General features: G+C 37.4%; 1 protein-coding gene across 3 annotated transcripts in view; it reads left to right on the forward strand.

The window, feature by feature from the left end:
* LOC145999560 (ecto-NOX disulfide-thiol exchanger 2-like) overlaps positions 1–17946 on the forward strand; it is a 59027-nt gene that overhangs the window by 23519 nt on the left and 17562 nt on the right. For all 3 annotated transcript variants that reach the window (XM_083136567.1, XM_083136570.1, XM_083136568.1), the window contains one exon: positions 5678–5784. In XM_083136567.1, the coding sequence (XP_082992693.1) occupies positions 5678–5784 (107 nt within the window). The remainder of the gene's footprint in view (positions 1–5677; positions 5785–17946) is intronic.

Raw genomic sequence — 17946 nt, forward strand, 5'->3', positions numbered from 1 at the left:
CTCCGCTTTGTTAGCAAGAATTGTGAGTTATTTGCTGAATTTGAGTTAAAACTCCCTGTAGACAAATGTCAGTTGGTCAACAATTCTTTGTAATACAAATTCATATTTTTTAGCACAGCACACTACGACGGCTTCGAATTCTGGCCAGGGCATGGGTGTTGTTTGTGAATGTCCCTTCATTAGTTCCATCATCATTCATCTTCATCATTATGATTAGCCAAAAGTGGCAGAAAAGCGACACTCAGTAACAAAAATCGAATCAAGATTTATATTTTTTTTGCAATATATATTTCTATTTGTCATTCTTAGTGTAGATTTGAGAAGGATCATGCGCATGCATTTTAGTATTTGCTCAAGGATCCTGACCTTATGTCTTGTTCTGTTTGTGTGCACATGTTGAAAGTATAAGTGTAGAAACAGTTATCATATTTCCACCGAACGTATTCCATCACATTGCAAAATGTGGTAACACATCGAATACTTGTTTTTAAATATAGTAGGGATGGGCCGATATGAAGTTTTGGCCAATACCGATAAAGTACCGATATAAAATTTACCGATACCAATAACCGATATTCTACCGATCCGATATAAAATTAGAAATTGTCCTTGAAGAACCTCAAAGGTTCATTGACCTCCTTAATAAATGTGTGTTTTGTGTTGACTGCAGTGAAGAAGAAATTGCATATTTAGACATTTACTTTTTTAGAAAGTAGGGTATGGAGATTATCCATAAAAATTACAACAAAATGGCAGAATTTTGCACTAAATTATCAGATATTTATCGATATATTGGATCGGTAAAATAATTGGTAATTTTACCGATAAACCGATACACCGATATGCCCATATTGGCCGATACCGATAGAGTACCGATTAATTGGTCCCATCCCTAAATTATAGTAATTCATCATATATGTATTGTGCAATTATGTTTTATTATGAAGACATTTGTACATTCAACATATACTGCAAAAGTATATTTTTGTGTATTCAGTAACTGAATTTAGCATCTTAAATATGCCTCATTAGTTATAGAAGATATATCGTCGTCGCCTTCTAATCAAGGGGTCCCGGGTTCAATACCTGGTGGAGGCACATAGTGGTTTGTATCCCACTTTAAACTGTAGGTCCACTCCCAATTATCCTTATTGTGCATAAAGTGGACTTAAAGCACCAAATCAATTATAGAAGATATGACCAACATAAGTGTCACCTTCTTTGCGTAGACACTCATTACAAGTAGGAGTACTAATAATTCTAGTAATTTCATTATTTCTTTCCCTGTGTTGCAAGTAACAATGGACTGCATTTGAGGTATGACTGGTTGTTTCAAGGTGAATAGTTACCAGTGTAAGTTCCTGTGCGGTAGAACATTGCCATAAAAATATTTGACTAGTGTTCTTAAGATACATATTGTAGAATGGGTCTGCAATTTTTCTCTTGAGGAGGCACGAAAAGAAAAACTGTCATTTAAGTGTAAGGTAACATCTGTGTGATTCATGAAACTGCCATTTTATGAGAACAGTATCAGTCAATATATCGTGGAGAAAGAGAATTTGTTGAGCAGATTTGAGGCTTAATTTAAAAGGTAAGGAAGCCGAAAGAAAAGACAGCGCTCCAGGAATAAGGACCATTCGTAGGTATATTGTGTTTCTAGGATCCTTAATAAAATAACATGCAGTCTGTGAAGTTAATGGATATCATCAGAAGGTATATAATGAGCATGATAAAATGTGATATCATCTGCTTATTGTAGGTTAAGATGCTCAGTCATGAAACCTGTCTTACAGAGGTAAAAATAAAAGTAACAGAAATTGTATTAAGCATCCAAATATATTTTACGCTACAGATATGTGAGCAAATTTTTGTATCTGTTGCTACTGATGGGGGGAATAGGACAAAAGTGAAGAAACGATACTGCAACTATTTTCTGTTGTGATTGGTATCATATGTGTGAAAAATGGAGCAAGTATGGTGACAGACAAGGTGTTTATTTTGTGGCTGTGACTCTGCAGACCAAGTGCAAGTGACAGTTGATGTGTGCTTGTTTGAACCTCACAAAAATTTATTTTTTTACTTCAGTTGTGACAAATTCATTCAATTTGTAGTCTGTTGCATAAAAAAAGATCTATATAATCATGAGTGTTAAGATAGATAATATTTTCATGTATGTCAAAAATTCATGCGATTTATCTGATTTTCCCGTACAGTCAGCAGGAAATTCCTGTTGTTGAATACTTTTTGAAAAACATAAAATTCCTACAACTTGTACCTTATTCTGAAAAACAAGAGCACATTATATATTGCCTTGTTATTTGCCACAAAGAAATGTAAGTTTATGCAATTTTAGGGCATGTTTTAATCATTTCATTACAGTGGCAATTTACACTTGACTGTAAATTTCTTGTACCTTTCACACCATATGAACAAGTTACATGTAACAACAGTAAAAGTTATTAGCATATCCCATTTCAAAATGAGGGAAGTATTATTAGGTAAGATATTTCCTGGAGAAAGAACTGCAAGTTATATGCAGTAGCTGTTCTTCATCTAAATTCTCTCTGTCCTTTCTGTACTTCATTCTAACTTTTAAAAGAGTTGGTTAGATATAGATAACCTTAATACAGTGCCATTACTTTTTAACACAATATTGATAACATGATACAGTAAAACCTCGTTAATCTGGACTAATGGGGGGAGATAAGTTGACCGGTTTAACGAAAGTCCGGATTAACAAACAAACATAATTTCATCAATGGTTGACTACCTTTTCTTTGGGAAGTTCTCTTGTTGACTTCTAGCCACATTTAAAACTGCTTTTTTTTCTTCACCTTTTGCCTGTCCGGATTAAGCAAAGTCCAGCTTATCGGGGTTGGGATTAATGAGGTTTTACTGTACTTAGATAGTTGTTAACATGGAAGTTAAGTTATGGTGGAGTGCAGTATCCTGATTTCAGTACTGCTGTACAGTCGCAGACACTTGTGGATTGTGACAATCACATTGCCTCTCAATGGGATCGTTGCAACCCAGAACTGTCCATGTCTGTACAAACATTTTTTTTTGTAATATATATCTACACTATTCACCTTGTGCATCCAGACTTAAGTAGAGCAGACAGAATAATTTTTGATGTTCTTCTGATGTAGTGGTGAGTAAATAGCAAGACAAGGCAAAACAGGAAATGTTTCTAGATGTAAATGAGTGTCAAATTGCTTTGCTTATGTGTATGGTTTGATGGTTAATCACTTGAAAGTGGCTGGTTGAGTTCCCTGGTGCTAATAGCCTCGAACGACTCTAGCTTTCAAGTAGGAATGTGGTGAAGCTGAAAATTTTCTAATGCCGATGTACTCGCCAATAATTTTTGGAACCCATACCGATAATTAACCGATTCCGATATATAAGATTATTCACCAGAAATGGGATGTTATTTTCAGCATGACAAAAATAAATTTGCTACGTACATTTCCATTGCATATCATATGTATATACATATATATTCTCAAGAGATGCGAATGTACATTTACATCTACAAAAAGTGGTTATGTGAACCTTTAAGAACATAGATTCTCAAGAGATTTAACATTAGTACAGAAGCAGTTCTTTGAAATGCAAATTGAATTCCTGTTCTTAATGTAAATTTAATGCTGGCAGATTCAACTTCAGAAACACGAGTTTCGGAATTACTTCTGGAAGTAACCTACTTCTTCTCTTATCGCAAATCTGTCGAGCAACACTGAACACTCATTCACTGAATACTGTTGCAGCAGGTATGTCCAAGTATGTTCTCACCACTTGCTTCAGGTTTGGATACTATTTTTGAATTTCCAATACAACTACGTATCCTGGTCACATGGACTAGTTGGTTCAGCAATGTACTGTTTTATTTCTGTTTTGAGGTAGGTTGATCCTCTGAATGAGAGTATGCAATAATTTCATTACAAAACTCTAGAATAATAAAGAATCATAACCTAATTTTCAATAAATCTTACAAAATTAAAATATAAAAGATTAGAAGTAAGACTCTAGTATTATCTGTACTAGTTTAAATATTGGATTTTTGCCGATGCCTATATGTCAATTTCTGCCGATTTTTATACATCTGTAATTGACTTCGGCACATCCCTACTTGCAAGTGCTGACTAATCAAATAATGCCTAGGGGCAGAAAATTGTTGACATGGACACAAATATAAGGACTAGGGATGTGCAGAAGCCGATTACAGATGTATGAAAATTGGCTGAAATTGACATATCGGCATCGGTATCGGAATCGGCAAAAATCCGATATTTAAACCGGTACAGATTATACTAGAGTTTTACCTTCTAATAAGTTTTATGCTCTAGTTTTGTAAGATTAATTGAAAATTTGGTTATGATTTGTCATTATTGTAGAGTTTTTGTATTAAAATTATTGCAAACTCTCATTCAGAGGATCAACCTAACTATAAATCGGAAATAAAACAGTACATTGCTGAACCAGGATCTGCTGTTGTGTTGGAAATTCAAAAATGAGTATTCAAACCTGAAGCAAGTGCTGAGAAAATACTTGAGCATACCTGCTGCATCAGTATTCAGTGATTGAGTGTTCAGTGTTGCTGAACAGATTTGCGATAAGAGAAGAAGTAGGTTACTTTCAGAAGTGCTTCCAAATCTTGTATTTCTGAAGTTGAATCTAGCAGAACAGGAATTCATTTTGCATGTCAAAGAACTGTTTGTGTACTAATGTTAAATCTCTAGATTCACATAACCTTTTGTAGATGCAAATGTACATTCGCATCTCTTGAGAATATATATGTATATACATATGATATGCAATAGAAATGTACATACCAAATTTATTTTTGTCATGCAGAAAATAACATCCCATTTCTGTTTAATAATCTTATGTATCGGAATCGGTTAAATATCGGCATCGGTATTGGTTACAAAAATTATCGGTGAGTACATCGGCATCGGTAAATTTTCAGCTTCGTCACATCCCTAATAAGGACCATGCAAGGAAGAAGGAAACATCCATAATGAACTCTTTGCAACACTTCAGCTGGACACTTTGCTGCCTCCATCATATTATTCAACACAACGGGTTCCCTGGCATGTAAGGGTGACCCCTTTCTCAAGACATCCAAATGCCCTCCTCCCTTCCATATCTTCCACCCTTGATTGCTTTTTGCAAACTAACTGGCATCTTGACAGTACAGTATAATCCTCTGTGCAACTTGTGTTGGTATGCTGTCGATATGCGTTTGACAAATAGATGAAGGCACAAACACAGAGTCGTGGTTGAGCCTGCATTTTTCGCTTTTCTTTTTGGCCTGAACCGTATCATAAAAAAATAGTTACTAATAAGCAAAGCAATTTGGAACACATTATTATTATTGTCTCTAAAGTAAATTATTATTGAAAATCATCATTCTTTAACAAGTGAAACAACCTGTACAAATATGATTTTCAATCCTTTCTTCTTTACTCAATTTCGGAATTCACATATTCTTGTGTCCAGTAGTTGGCTACGGCTTCTCTTAGCTCCTTGCCTGAGCTAGAGAGTGACTATGTATGTAGAAAAAACAGGTAAAAAAAAAACCCAAAAAGATCCAAGTCAGTATTGAGGTCATCATCCGAAAAAAAAGGACTTTTATCCCCTTTAGTTTCTAACTATGCTTGTCTTTTCACTGAAGTTGGTCAGATTGAGAGGGTATTCATGGCGGCCAGTCATCAGAAGGTTTGGGACCATTTCACCAAGGCCCAGCGAAAGAATATAGACATGTGGAAGAAGCAAGCAGCGGTATGTACTTAGATGCCAGTGAACTCTGTAAACCATTTTTATTTAGCATGGAAAAACAAGAGGCTACTATCATTTCATTTATTTGCAGAATGATTTGTATAAATTGTAACCACAATTGAGTTTTGCTATTATTTTCTGATAACGTTTTTAAGTAATTCTTTGACTTTTTTTTAAACTGAAATTGGCTATAATAATTTGAGTAAAATGTTATTTTAAATTATCTTCTAACAATGGAAGATATGTCATGGCCTTGATCATTGGGAATAAATTTATGCTGTAGATATTGTTGTTTTATGCAGTTTAAAATTACGTGAGTTTGGATTATTTTGCAATTCTCTTCCAAAATTTTACTGTCTTCCGTGGCAGAGTTGTTAGCGCAGTGCCTATGATGCTAGGGATCCTGGGTTCAATGAGTCTCTCATCATATCATCACTTGTCCTCACCTTTGCGATTAGCCAATAGTGGCAGAAAAATGAAGTAAAATATATCAATCAATCTTACAAAAAGAAGATGGGGCTTGGTACATGCAAGTAACATTATATATAAATTACGGTTAAAATCATTGCAGATTCTCTGATATCGTACTGATATTTGAAGAAATTAGAATCTCTCTCACTTTTATAGGGCGGTGGTCTAGCCGTAGTGTGCCTGAATGCCATGCAGGAGACCCGGCTTTGTTTCCTGGGGTGGGTGATATAAGGTTGGAATTTTCCTGCCTTGTACCCACATAAAGCTGCTCTGGGGCTCACGCAGCCTCAAGTCAATGGGTACCTGGGGGCAGGGTTGTTAAAGGTCCAGGAATTTTAAATAAATTCAATTCCGGTCCAGGAGAGAAAATCAGCAAGAGTAAATGGGTTCTGGACCGTAAAGAACCTTTTTATCTGTAAGGTTTTTCAATTCGGTCCAGGAACCTTTTTCCGGATCAATTTAAATATAGTCCGGGAACCTTTTTTAAAAATGTATTTAAATTAGGTCGAGGAACTCCCCTCCCTTCCCCCCGAATCCATTTAAATAGAGTCCATGTTCCACATTGAAATGAAACAATATGCAACTTGGATCAAATACGGACCTGGCAATAAACAATTATCCACTTGTGAGCATGAAGATTAATCCAAGTGCTGGCTATCTCGAGAATCTAAGGAACAAAGCCATAGAAATGGGCGAAACTCAAACGCTGCAGTCACGTTACCCCTCTCCATGTAGCCCCATTCTCTCGTGTGTGTTCCTTCACTTGGTTATAGCATCACTGTCTGTCCCTGCAGCCTCATGTTACCTCATTGACGGCTGCTATTGGCTGTGGTTCTTGGTTTGTATGCCAGAGCCACACATGATAGGTTTGTTTGAACCTAATGTGACGTCACACTAATATAGGTCAGTGTATTATGTAACTCTTCGACAAGGGAGTTTTTGATCCTGCCCCACGAGAACAACAGCGTTAGGATTTATTCCCTGCGCTACGCTTTCTACAACTGCAGCGTGACATTCTAATGTAAAAAGTACTCGCGGACATTTTTAGAAGGCAACTTTTAATCGGTCAAGCCTGATCCAGGAATTGTAAATAAATTCAATCCCGGATTGGGAGAGAAAATCAGCAAACGTAATTGAGTTCTAGACAGTGTAGAACCTTTTCATATTTAAAGCATTTCAATTCGGTCCAGGAACCTTTTTCAATGAAACAATATGCAACTTGACCGAATTTAAATTGTGCGAGAGAAAAGGGTTCCGGTCCAGCAACGGAACCCAATAGAACCCATTAGAATTTATGGGTTGCTGGACATTTGACAACCCTACCTACCTGGGGGGGGGGGGGGAGATAAAGATGGTCGGAGCATGGTGCTGATACATCACCTTCAGAATGCCCGAGATCAAGAATGTGTAGGGCTCTACCCCCCACATCCCCTAAATGTGTCTTCATGGCATGGTGCTATATGCATGGGGAACTTTACCTTTACCTCGCCTTGTAAGGCTATAAGGGTTCACCTTTGGTGAAGGCACTCAAGTGTCACATCCTGGAAAATTGTATTCTTACTGGCCAACAAGTTGCTGATATCTGGACTTACAGCCAGCATAATCATCTATCTGTAGGGTTGTGCTTTGTTCTGACTTCAGCTTTCAACTTTGGTAAGGAGATTTTAGCCCTCAAGATACACACACTTGATGCCACATAATGTGTGGGTGCAAATAGCCCAAGTGCTGACACACCCACAATTTTAATTTCATCCGTTCTCACCTTGTAATTGCTTGAAACTGCACTATTTCAGAGAATACAATGTAGTTTGAACCAAAAGCGATTTACAGCAACATCTACAACAGGTTCGAATTTTGAAATGCAATTAAAATGAGCAATGATGTCTACAGATGTCTGTCAGAGGGTTCCGATGTGAGAACTTTCTACAAACAAAACACTGTGACGGATGCTTTCACCTAACATGTTCCTCAAGTCATAAAATAACTGGTTTCATCAAGTTCACATCAGTTTTTTTTGTACAAATTGTGCATTTCAAAGAGCCGCATGATGTAGTCAGTAGGGCATCTGACTCCCACAGGGGGGGACCCAGGTTCGATTCCCGGAGTGTGTGATCTAAGGTTGGAATTTTTCCAGCCTTGTCTCTGCATAAAAGCGACAGGTTCAAATCAATGGATACCTGGGGGAGGTAAAGGTGACTGGAGTGTGGTGCTGATCACATCACCGCCAAAATGCCCGAGATCGAGAATGTGTGGGCCTTACCTTTTTACCTTACCTTGTACATTTGATTATAATTTCTTAAGAAGTGCAAAGGAAGTTCGTGCTTGACTGTATTTTTCTTATATCAGATCACTTCCCTGGATTAAATTGGAGAATTGTTATCCTATTTTGGTAATGTTCATATTATTTTATACCAACACGCTCCCTCTATTTTTGCAAACCATTATCGCGAAAGCAGTTGACAGTGTATCTCTGATAAGTTTACTCTCTATGCACAAGGCCAGGCTTCTAACTTCCATGTTGTTAGCCATTAAAGATTTCCTGTTATCAGACTCTTGCTTTTCCCACAGAGTTCCCCACAAATGCTAATGGTACAGTCTATAGGTAGCACACTAGGACTACAAGTAGTGTTGGCTTCGTTAGCTAATCTGACCTGAGTGTAATGAGCTAGATGGAAGTAGGTAGTATTAGAGGTAATTTATTGTAACACAGACTCCATATTTGTGGATACTGATTACAAAATGAGAAAGAGATGGTTGGGCTAAAATTGCAAAAGAGGCACAAACAATGTTCTGCGGCTATAACTGGTGCTATAACTATAAATTGTCTGAAGTACACACAATGTGGGTCTGGTATTTAAAATGAGGTTCTAATGTAATATTTCTAACCCCTTTCCATGTCATATAGCTACAGGAGCTTTGTTGACGGGTAGCGGTAACGTCGTCACCTTGTAATCAAGGGGTCCCAGGTTTGATACCCAGTGGAGACACACAGACCCCACTGTAGGTCCAGTCCTGATTAGCCTTCTGTGCATAAAGTGGACTTCAAACTCAAATCAAACCAAACCAATCGTATAGCTCAGTCCTGAGAAAGGAGATGAAAGGGATGATTCTTTACAAAGACACCTAAATGTCAACATCCCTTCCACTTAGTACACCCTGGACTGCAATTTGCAGGCTAGTGTGGCTCTGGCGTCTGGACTCACAGCCAGTATAATCCTCGATGTGCATTGTGTTGCCTATATGTTTGTGATTGTGCCTTCAACTATCTTATCAACATTCACCCTTATTAGCCAAAAGTAGCAAAAAGCAAAGTAAAATAAACTAAATCAATCAATTTACCTAGGGAAGTTACTTTTTTATAAGTACCTGAGTTACAGTTACGATTATTTTGCTCAAAAATTAACTCGGTTACAGTTATTCTTTTTGAAATATAAGTTTGGTTCTGTTTCTATGACTTCATTCTAGATAAGCTGCCATTTCAGTGTGTGAACTCCCGTAGGGCAAGTTGATGCATAAACTGCAAATTGATTTTTCTCCATGACCATGTAAAATTTACAGTAATTTTTTATTAAATATATTAAACCTTGTGTGCTTAAAATTGAAAATGTAGAGGCACAAAATTCAAAGAAAATCTTATATTTGAGAATACAGCCATGCAAAACATTTGCTTGTAACAAACATACACATGAATACTAAAATTTGTTACTATTTGAAATGCACAGTAGCTGTTTATTTTAAGATTAGTGGAGAGTTTTGAAAACAACAAAAGCATAGAACAATGCAGTGTGTGCTACTTTTTTTAAAAAAAATAATTAGTCAAACTCTGTTTGGGGTGGCAGAGTGTTGGAAGTTTTCTTAGAATATGGAAGAAAAGCTTAACACCATTTAAGGTGAAGAGTGACATTTTTACACCAAGTATGCACTTATTTCAATATTGTCGGAATGGGCATTGCTACTGAAAAAATCAAGGTGTACAAGAGAGTATGAATTTCTCCACATGTTGCAAGTGGAAGTGTTTTTTAAAGCTGATTATTGAGCTAGATACAATATTTGAAAAATATCATGAAGAATTTTCAGAATTCCATGCATTCCTTATGGGGGAAAAAAAGCAGCAACGTCAACTACTAGGAAACGGCTAATCAAACGGAAGTTTCGACTTTTCCGCTTGTCAGTCAAATCGTCAACCTGTCCCCCTGTGCGATCTGAAGTTTGATATTTCCAAGAGAACAAATAAAATAATGCTCCCAAGGGGTCCTGGGTTCGATACCCAGTGGAGGCACATAGCGGTTCAGATCCCACTTTAAACTGTAGGTCCAGTCCTGATTAGCCTTACTGTGCAGAAAGTGGACTTTAAACACCAAATCAATCAATCAATCAAAATAATGCTCCCATCAGCATAATGCATTTCTCCTTGCCTCCTACGGCCATCCTGGCAGTGTTGAAACCTGATGCATGCATAAAAGAGCCATATTTCACCTTAAATGAAGCTAAAGTTGACTTTCAAGGAGCTTGATTTACGAAAGTTGGATAAAGTGCCTCCTAGAGTAATTTTAGGTGTCAAAAGGGTGGTGCTGGTATTACCTTTAACTTTAAAGTGATGACAATTTATGCTTAGTTTTTTCACTGTCTATATCTGGCTGCATGATGCTTTTCAATAATCCACTGATGGTCGTCTGAAATCGAAAATAAAGGATTTCCAGGTGACAATATTATGTAACCTTCACGTCAGCCATGACACTATAAAAAAGTAGCTGGGGAGGTAAGAGGGTGTGGGGCGAAGCAGCCACATCAGGTGGAAAATGTATACTCATGGCAAAGTTGGTCTATGTGGGCCGAGCCAGTGATGGCATCATAGTGGGGCAGGTGCATCAGTTCACAGCCAAACAAGTGTACAAAAGAGCCATGTCTGGCTCCAAAAGAGCTAAGTTGGCAACAGTGCCACAAATGGAAGAGCCTCGCGGAAACTGTTCCTCACGCCCTTAACCTCTTAACATTTTTCTCCTGTTTGAACTTGCAAATTTTATCCAGTTAGAAATATATTTAGTGTTTTCCTCTAAATTTTCTGTAATTGGTTATTAAGAATGCCAGTGCAGTAGTGAAAAGTATCTACCATGGAGTCTGTGTTGCAAAGAAACATACAGGTCAGGACGTAGTTTAACTGTGGTAAGAGCATACGTGTGTGAGAGTAGGTATGTTACACACACAGACACATGTTTTGGATGCAAAGAGAAGTACATGCATTTGCTACCATGCTCTTGTTTCATAAAGGGCCTTTAATACTCCTGTAGGTAAGATTCATATACCAGGTGATTAGTGTAATTACTAAAGAATGATTTGCATAATAACGGTTTTCAGTCAAAATAAAATGTGTGCAAAAATTTGGAAATGTCGCTATAGAAAGGGATATTGGGTCTTAATATGTAACCTAACCAGTAAGTGAGCATATTCAATTTTAATTTTTTACATGTACACGTGAGAGCCACGCTGGTCTAGTCAGGAGGGCTTCTGAGACCCGGGTTCGATTCCTGAGGTGGTTGATTTAAGGTCGGAATTTTTCACATAAAATGGCTCTGGGGCTCACCCAGCCTCAAATCAATGGGTACTTGGGGTCAACCCTGGGTGGGGGGGGGGGTAAAGGTGGTGCTGCCCACCACCTCCAAAATGGCCGAGATCGAGAATGTGTGGGCCTCTACCCCAACATCCCCTAAATGTGCATTCATGGCACGGTGCTATATGCACAGGGAACTTTACCTTCTTTTGTTACCTTACTCACCATAGTAGTTATACCATACTGGTCATGTGCGAATTACTCACAATTAAATATAAACTTTAGGCTAAAAGATTAAAAATCGGCAACTTACGTGTGTGAGTATGAGATTTTTCGTACTACGTTTCGGAGGTTACACTACCTCCTTCTTCAGGTTGAAACGATGTTATTCAGACACCTGACATGGTGCCTCGTCGTGAAAGTGAAGGTTAAGGATTTAGGTTAAAAAGTTGCTAGAAGGACACTTTCTAAAAAAGAATATAAATTACACATCTAAAACCGCGCAATACTATAAAACAAAAGAATATCCAAGGCTGAAGTCGGCGACCTGTCGACCGATACTCAGGGTAGGCGAATGCACGGTGTCAGCCCGTACCTGGGGAAAGAGAACTTCCCCTCCTCCTCCCCAGTTTGGAAGGATTGAGGAGGGGAAGTTCTCTTTCCCCAGGTACGGGCTGACACCGTGCATTCGCCTACCCTGAGTATCGGTCGACAGGTCGCCGACTTCAGCCTTGGATATTCTTTTGTTTTATAGTATTGCGCGGTTTTAGATGTGTAATTTATATTCTTTTTTAGAAAGTGTCCTTCTAGCAACTTTTTAACCTAAATCCTTAACCTTCACTTTCACGACGAGGCACCATGTCAGGTGTCTGAATAACATCGTTTCAACCTGAAGAAGGAGGTAGTGTAACCTCCGAAACGTAGTACGAAAAATCTCATACTCACACACGTAAGTTGTCGATTTTTAATCTTTTAGCCTAAAGTTTACATAGTAGTTATACTATATGTGCATTCATGTTTATTTATATCTGGGCATTTACCGTCAGTATTGAATCAGCAAATCCAAGAATCCTCCTGCTTCTTAAATGTTGTTCCTCTTATGTGTTTAGTCCTGCTCACTTTTAATTCCATATTATGTCAGAATTTTCTCCTGATTTTGTGAGAAATTTTAAATAAAATATATAAAGCAAGTACATAAACCATCATAGTAAACATTCCTTAACATGTTTAAATTTCATCAAATAATTCAGTTTCATGTTACCAAATATGAGATAAATTTTCAAAATTATGTGTAGAGTTTTCTAGAAAGATGGATGTGGTAAGTACATGTACAAGTGCTGAAAAAATACTTTTGAAACAAAGTGTGTGATGCAAGAGCATGGTTTATGAAATGTCCATGTATTTCTTAAAACAGTTCCAATTTTGAAAATGGTTGAGGTTACGTAATTATATATGATTGATATATTTCCTTGTGATGGAAGTGCATCGTTTAGTTTATACTGATCTGATAAAAAGATATTTAAAAATGATCAAGTTATGAATGACCTTCCATCTCTCAGCAAAATTGCATGATATCAGAGTGGAAGATGATAAAACAAGAGTTGTAAAAATGGTAGGTATATTCTCAACCTAATAATATTCGGTCTGAGTTCGGATTGAATCAAAATTTCTGTACATTTTTCTCTTTCCTTGTGTGTCATTTTACACGTGACATTAAAATTTGTCATCCCTCAGACTTATTGCATGCGATCAGTTTTATATCCAGAAACATATGGGTAGTTTGCGGTTCATGGATACGTGTAGATTTTCTATCTTTTTTGGTTTTCATGCATGCCCAATCGCAAAAGCAAGAACTACTTTAACATACATGTACATCATTTTGTGAACTTCTGTTCAGATAAAGTGACATGCTTAATAGAGTTAAAATCCAGTGTCAGTGATGCTTTGGCTTGACAATTGCATCTAAAGTAAACTATTGGAACGTTATCTCTCGCTAAAGAAGACTGAAGCTACCCTTGAGGGTAACGAAAGGGAAAAAAAACTGTGCAGAGCTAGGTTTCAGAAAGAAGCAAACGCTAAAAAGAAGTCACATGGGAGTGTGCGATGTCTGATGATTAGGCAACTGTGGGATTCATGCGGTATGCCTAGATTTTGAAAAGAGTACCAGAACATTCTGCACCCGCAGGCTTTGGGCTCTGGCTAAGTGATGCACGCGGGTGGGAGTCTCCTGGAGAAGAAGCGTAGCAACTTTTCTCATGAGATTTCGGCCAATGTATGGGACCGGTGGCCACCTACGACTGTGAGGAAATTGTGGAGCTACAAACGAGTAGTGTAACCCATTCATGGAAACCTACAACGACGACTGGGAGTTTGTCGTGCTGACCACGTTAACTGGTTGGGTGATCACCCACCTCTGCTGAGGCATGTGGGAGTGAGGTGGTCGGTATGTAGGCCCTATCCCTTATGAGCTGTTGCGCCATGGGTTATATTACCAGAACATTCTACTGTTAACTGAATAAGAACTTGAAGGATATTTTTGGGACAAAAAATACATTACTGTAACAAGCTGCAGGCAGAGAAGAATTATGTACTAAGAAGGGCTGTCAATTTAATTGGTTAATCAAACTCAACGCGTCTGACTACCATGCTCAAGGTCCCGGGTTCGATCCCCGGCCGGTTCAAATCCGGGAACTTTTCTAACGGTGGAAGCGGCCCCGGCGCCTACCCAGCGTCGAATAACATGGGTACCTGGGGGAAACCCTGGGGGGTAAAGGCGGTCAGGGGCGTGATGCTGATCACATCACCCGCACTCACGACCGGATCAAGAAAGTGTGGGGCGTTACCCCCACACCCCCTATACGCCTTCATGGCGTGGTGCTATGCACAGGGGAACACTTTACCTTTTTTAACTCATTAACTGACAAATGTGTTTAATCAATTAGATTAAAATGTAAAGTGAAGGGAAAAAACATAATTACTCTGTGAATCCTGCGTAGGGAAAAATCTGTTTACACTTGGTGAGGTATATTCTTCAGCTTGTGATTTGCAAGTCATTAGTGTGAATTAATTCTGCTTGACTTTTTCCATAACCACTGCTGGAATGGAACTCAATATTCAACATAGTTTCACCTCTTTCCTTCACTTGCTCCCATGTGACATTTTTTGTATTGGATTGGTTATCTGCGCAACTCATCAGTTCCGAAATCTACAACGGTGCTATTTTATTCGTTATCATACCGAAGAATATATCTAATGACCAGGCCAATGCTGAGTGGTCACTTTGTAACCTTCACTTGTCAACGTTGTGCCCTGCATGTGTACTTAACATATACAAATACACTGGACCATTGCTACAAACTGGAATTTAACTATCAAGTGTGCCACTTTATACAGAATTTACTTATCAGTTAGAAGTTGCTTATTTACAGAAAGCATCTAACATTAGATAAGATCTGTGGACAATGAATTAATGAAAAAAAATATTATATGTAGAAAAACATAACAGTTAGGTCTTTTTTTCTATTTTCATTTTCAAAATTGGAAAAACAACCATTAGATGAATCAGGTAAGGATTTGTCAGAGAATGAATGAGATAGAATAATTATTGTAGTTCGTTAAAAATGTTCTCAAAAGGAGTGTGTGTGTGTTACGTGTTTTAATATTTTTAGTTAGACTTAAGCATTCTGTTGTGTAAAACGTCATTTTTAGATACAAGTCATGTGCTTCTAACCATCAGTAAAAGAATTGGTTGCATGTGGACTGCATATGTCTTCATGGTGACAAAGATAAGGTATTACAAAGTGTTTGCAGATACCATATTTACGTTGACGGATAGCAAATGGAAGGATTTGTGTATCCAGCTTAGTGCCAAACTTCTATCTCAATCTGTCGGATTAAAAATTATAGATACTCGAATTTGGACTCCAATTAAAAATTAATCAGTAAACCTACATTAAATCGATTCACATGAAAATTTAGCTTATTCAATTTTGCATTTATCTGTGCTAACAAAAAAAAAAAAAAAAAATTGAGTGTGCCTTCTATTTTTATCATCGTGAGAACATAAAAGTGACTGTTTTTTGAGTTTTGCAAACAATCACTCGCTTTGAAATTTTATAAATAAAAAACAGGTGGTCCGATTGTGATGTAAATTTAGTACGGTGTAGGCAGAAAGGATTTAAACAGAATTCTTAATTTTCAGATTTTTAAAATTTGTCAAAAAAACGTTCTTATCAATTTTGCGAAACAACATTTTTCTTAGTATTGGATAGTCCTACAAATACAATATTGTTCGTGTTTTCAAGATTTTTGCAGCTGCTTTGAAAATCCATTATCATTGTCAATTCACATTGCGAAACCGATTGTGTACAGATTTTTATTCAAGAAAATAAAGTAGTATGTGGAATGTGACAACACTGCACACACTGTCTTGCAGTGACAGCCCACAGTTTCCACGGTTCAACTGGATTGCAAAACTCAAAAACCTTGGCACTTCTTTTGTTCTCACGACGATAAAAAAATAGAAAGCGTACTCGAAGAAATTTTTGTTTAGCATAGAATAATGCAGAATTGAATAAGCTAAATTTAGATGTAAATTGTTTTCATGTAGGTGTACTGATTAATTTTTAATTGGAGTCCAAACTCTAGTATCTATAATTTGTAATCTGATGGTAAATTCAAACGTTCCAAGCATCCTGAACATGTCAACTTTCAATATTCCACTGAAGGCTCTATGTTTAAAGATCATTCATCCCATCACTGTGTCGACCAGAAGGGGCAGAACATAATAGGAGACAGATATAAATTTTTATGCACTTTCTTTCCAAAAAGAGGTTTGTTTGAGCAGTGTTGAAATTACAACTTTCTGTCGTACATACATGATTTATTGCAATCTTGATAATGGCCTACATTTTTAAAAATAAAAGAACAAGGAGATTCTTAAATCATGGTAGTCTGGTTTGGTGTTGGGAACAGTATTTTTGCAGATGGCAGCATTGATGGGTGAGCTTTAATTAATTGCAATGCCAAAAAAAGCAGGTAGGTCTATGGTACACAGGTGTAAGTTAAAATATGAATTGCATAAAGTTGTCTTTTTGAATGTCTTTGTAAACTCAAACTTTGGCTGCAACCTTCCAGCATTTAGTATTTAAATTTGATAGTTTAGATTTTATGTGGAAAATGTTATTGTCACGCGAGTGGTGTTTTTCTACAGACCAACTACTTGAAGAGTTTGACATTGAATTACTTCTTTTTTTTATTCTGATCAGGTAAGCATACTATCTTTGGTAGATTTGTTTTATGTGGTACTTTAATTTTAATGCATATTTAATGTGTTGCTTTCTTTACATGAAAATTACTAATTAAATTAATAAATAGAGAGTGGTGCAGATATTATGATGTTTACTTACAGTTTGTGCCTTGGTGTCCCAGGGTGTTGAGTGTTTGATGCATGATCTCATTCCAAAGTTTTGTTGCACTTTCCAGATTTCACCAGCGTGCATCAGACTGGTGCACCAAAAATGACGTCAAATTCGGTGAATTTCAGAAAGCTTCATACTGAAGCAAATGAAAGTTGGATTCGGAATGCGCACGCGTCGTTTATAAGGAAAAAATCACCATCAGTGACTAAATCACAGAAAATATTTCATGAATATTATATATTTTCACTTAATGCATGTGCAGTACAAATTTAAGTGGTATTCTTATGTAATGATATCGAATTTTGCAAATGGATGCTTTCCTGCATGTTGCAGCAGAAGATGGACACACGTTTTGATGCATCGACATACTTTATTTCACTTTGCGTGCAAGTGAAGGAGCAGCAGTATTTAAAATGTCGACAGTTTATATGCCTGCATCCATTTTATTCGCCCTCCGTGCAACAAAATCTGCGTGTCATTCTGTACTATTGCCAACAGGGCGCATATCACAAATCAGAAGAAGCTTCAGTGCAGAAGATGCCATTTTGATTCACCAGCTCTTGAGGCTGGTGTAAATTGATGACGTCATGGTTTAACTTGGTAAAAGCTTTAGTACGCCCCGGTGAAATACGGATTGCCGAAGCATCAGTGCACCAGCCCGTCCACCGGTGAAATCTGGAAAGCAAGGTTGGTTTCAAGTCCTGGCCAGGACAGGGGTTTATCTAT

Source organism: Lepisma saccharinum, chromosome 15, assembly GCF_977018435.1.
Source record: "Lepisma saccharinum chromosome 15, izLepSacc3.1, whole genome shotgun sequence".
NCBI lineage: Eukaryota > Metazoa > Arthropoda > Insecta > Zygentoma > Lepismatidae > Lepisma > Lepisma saccharinum.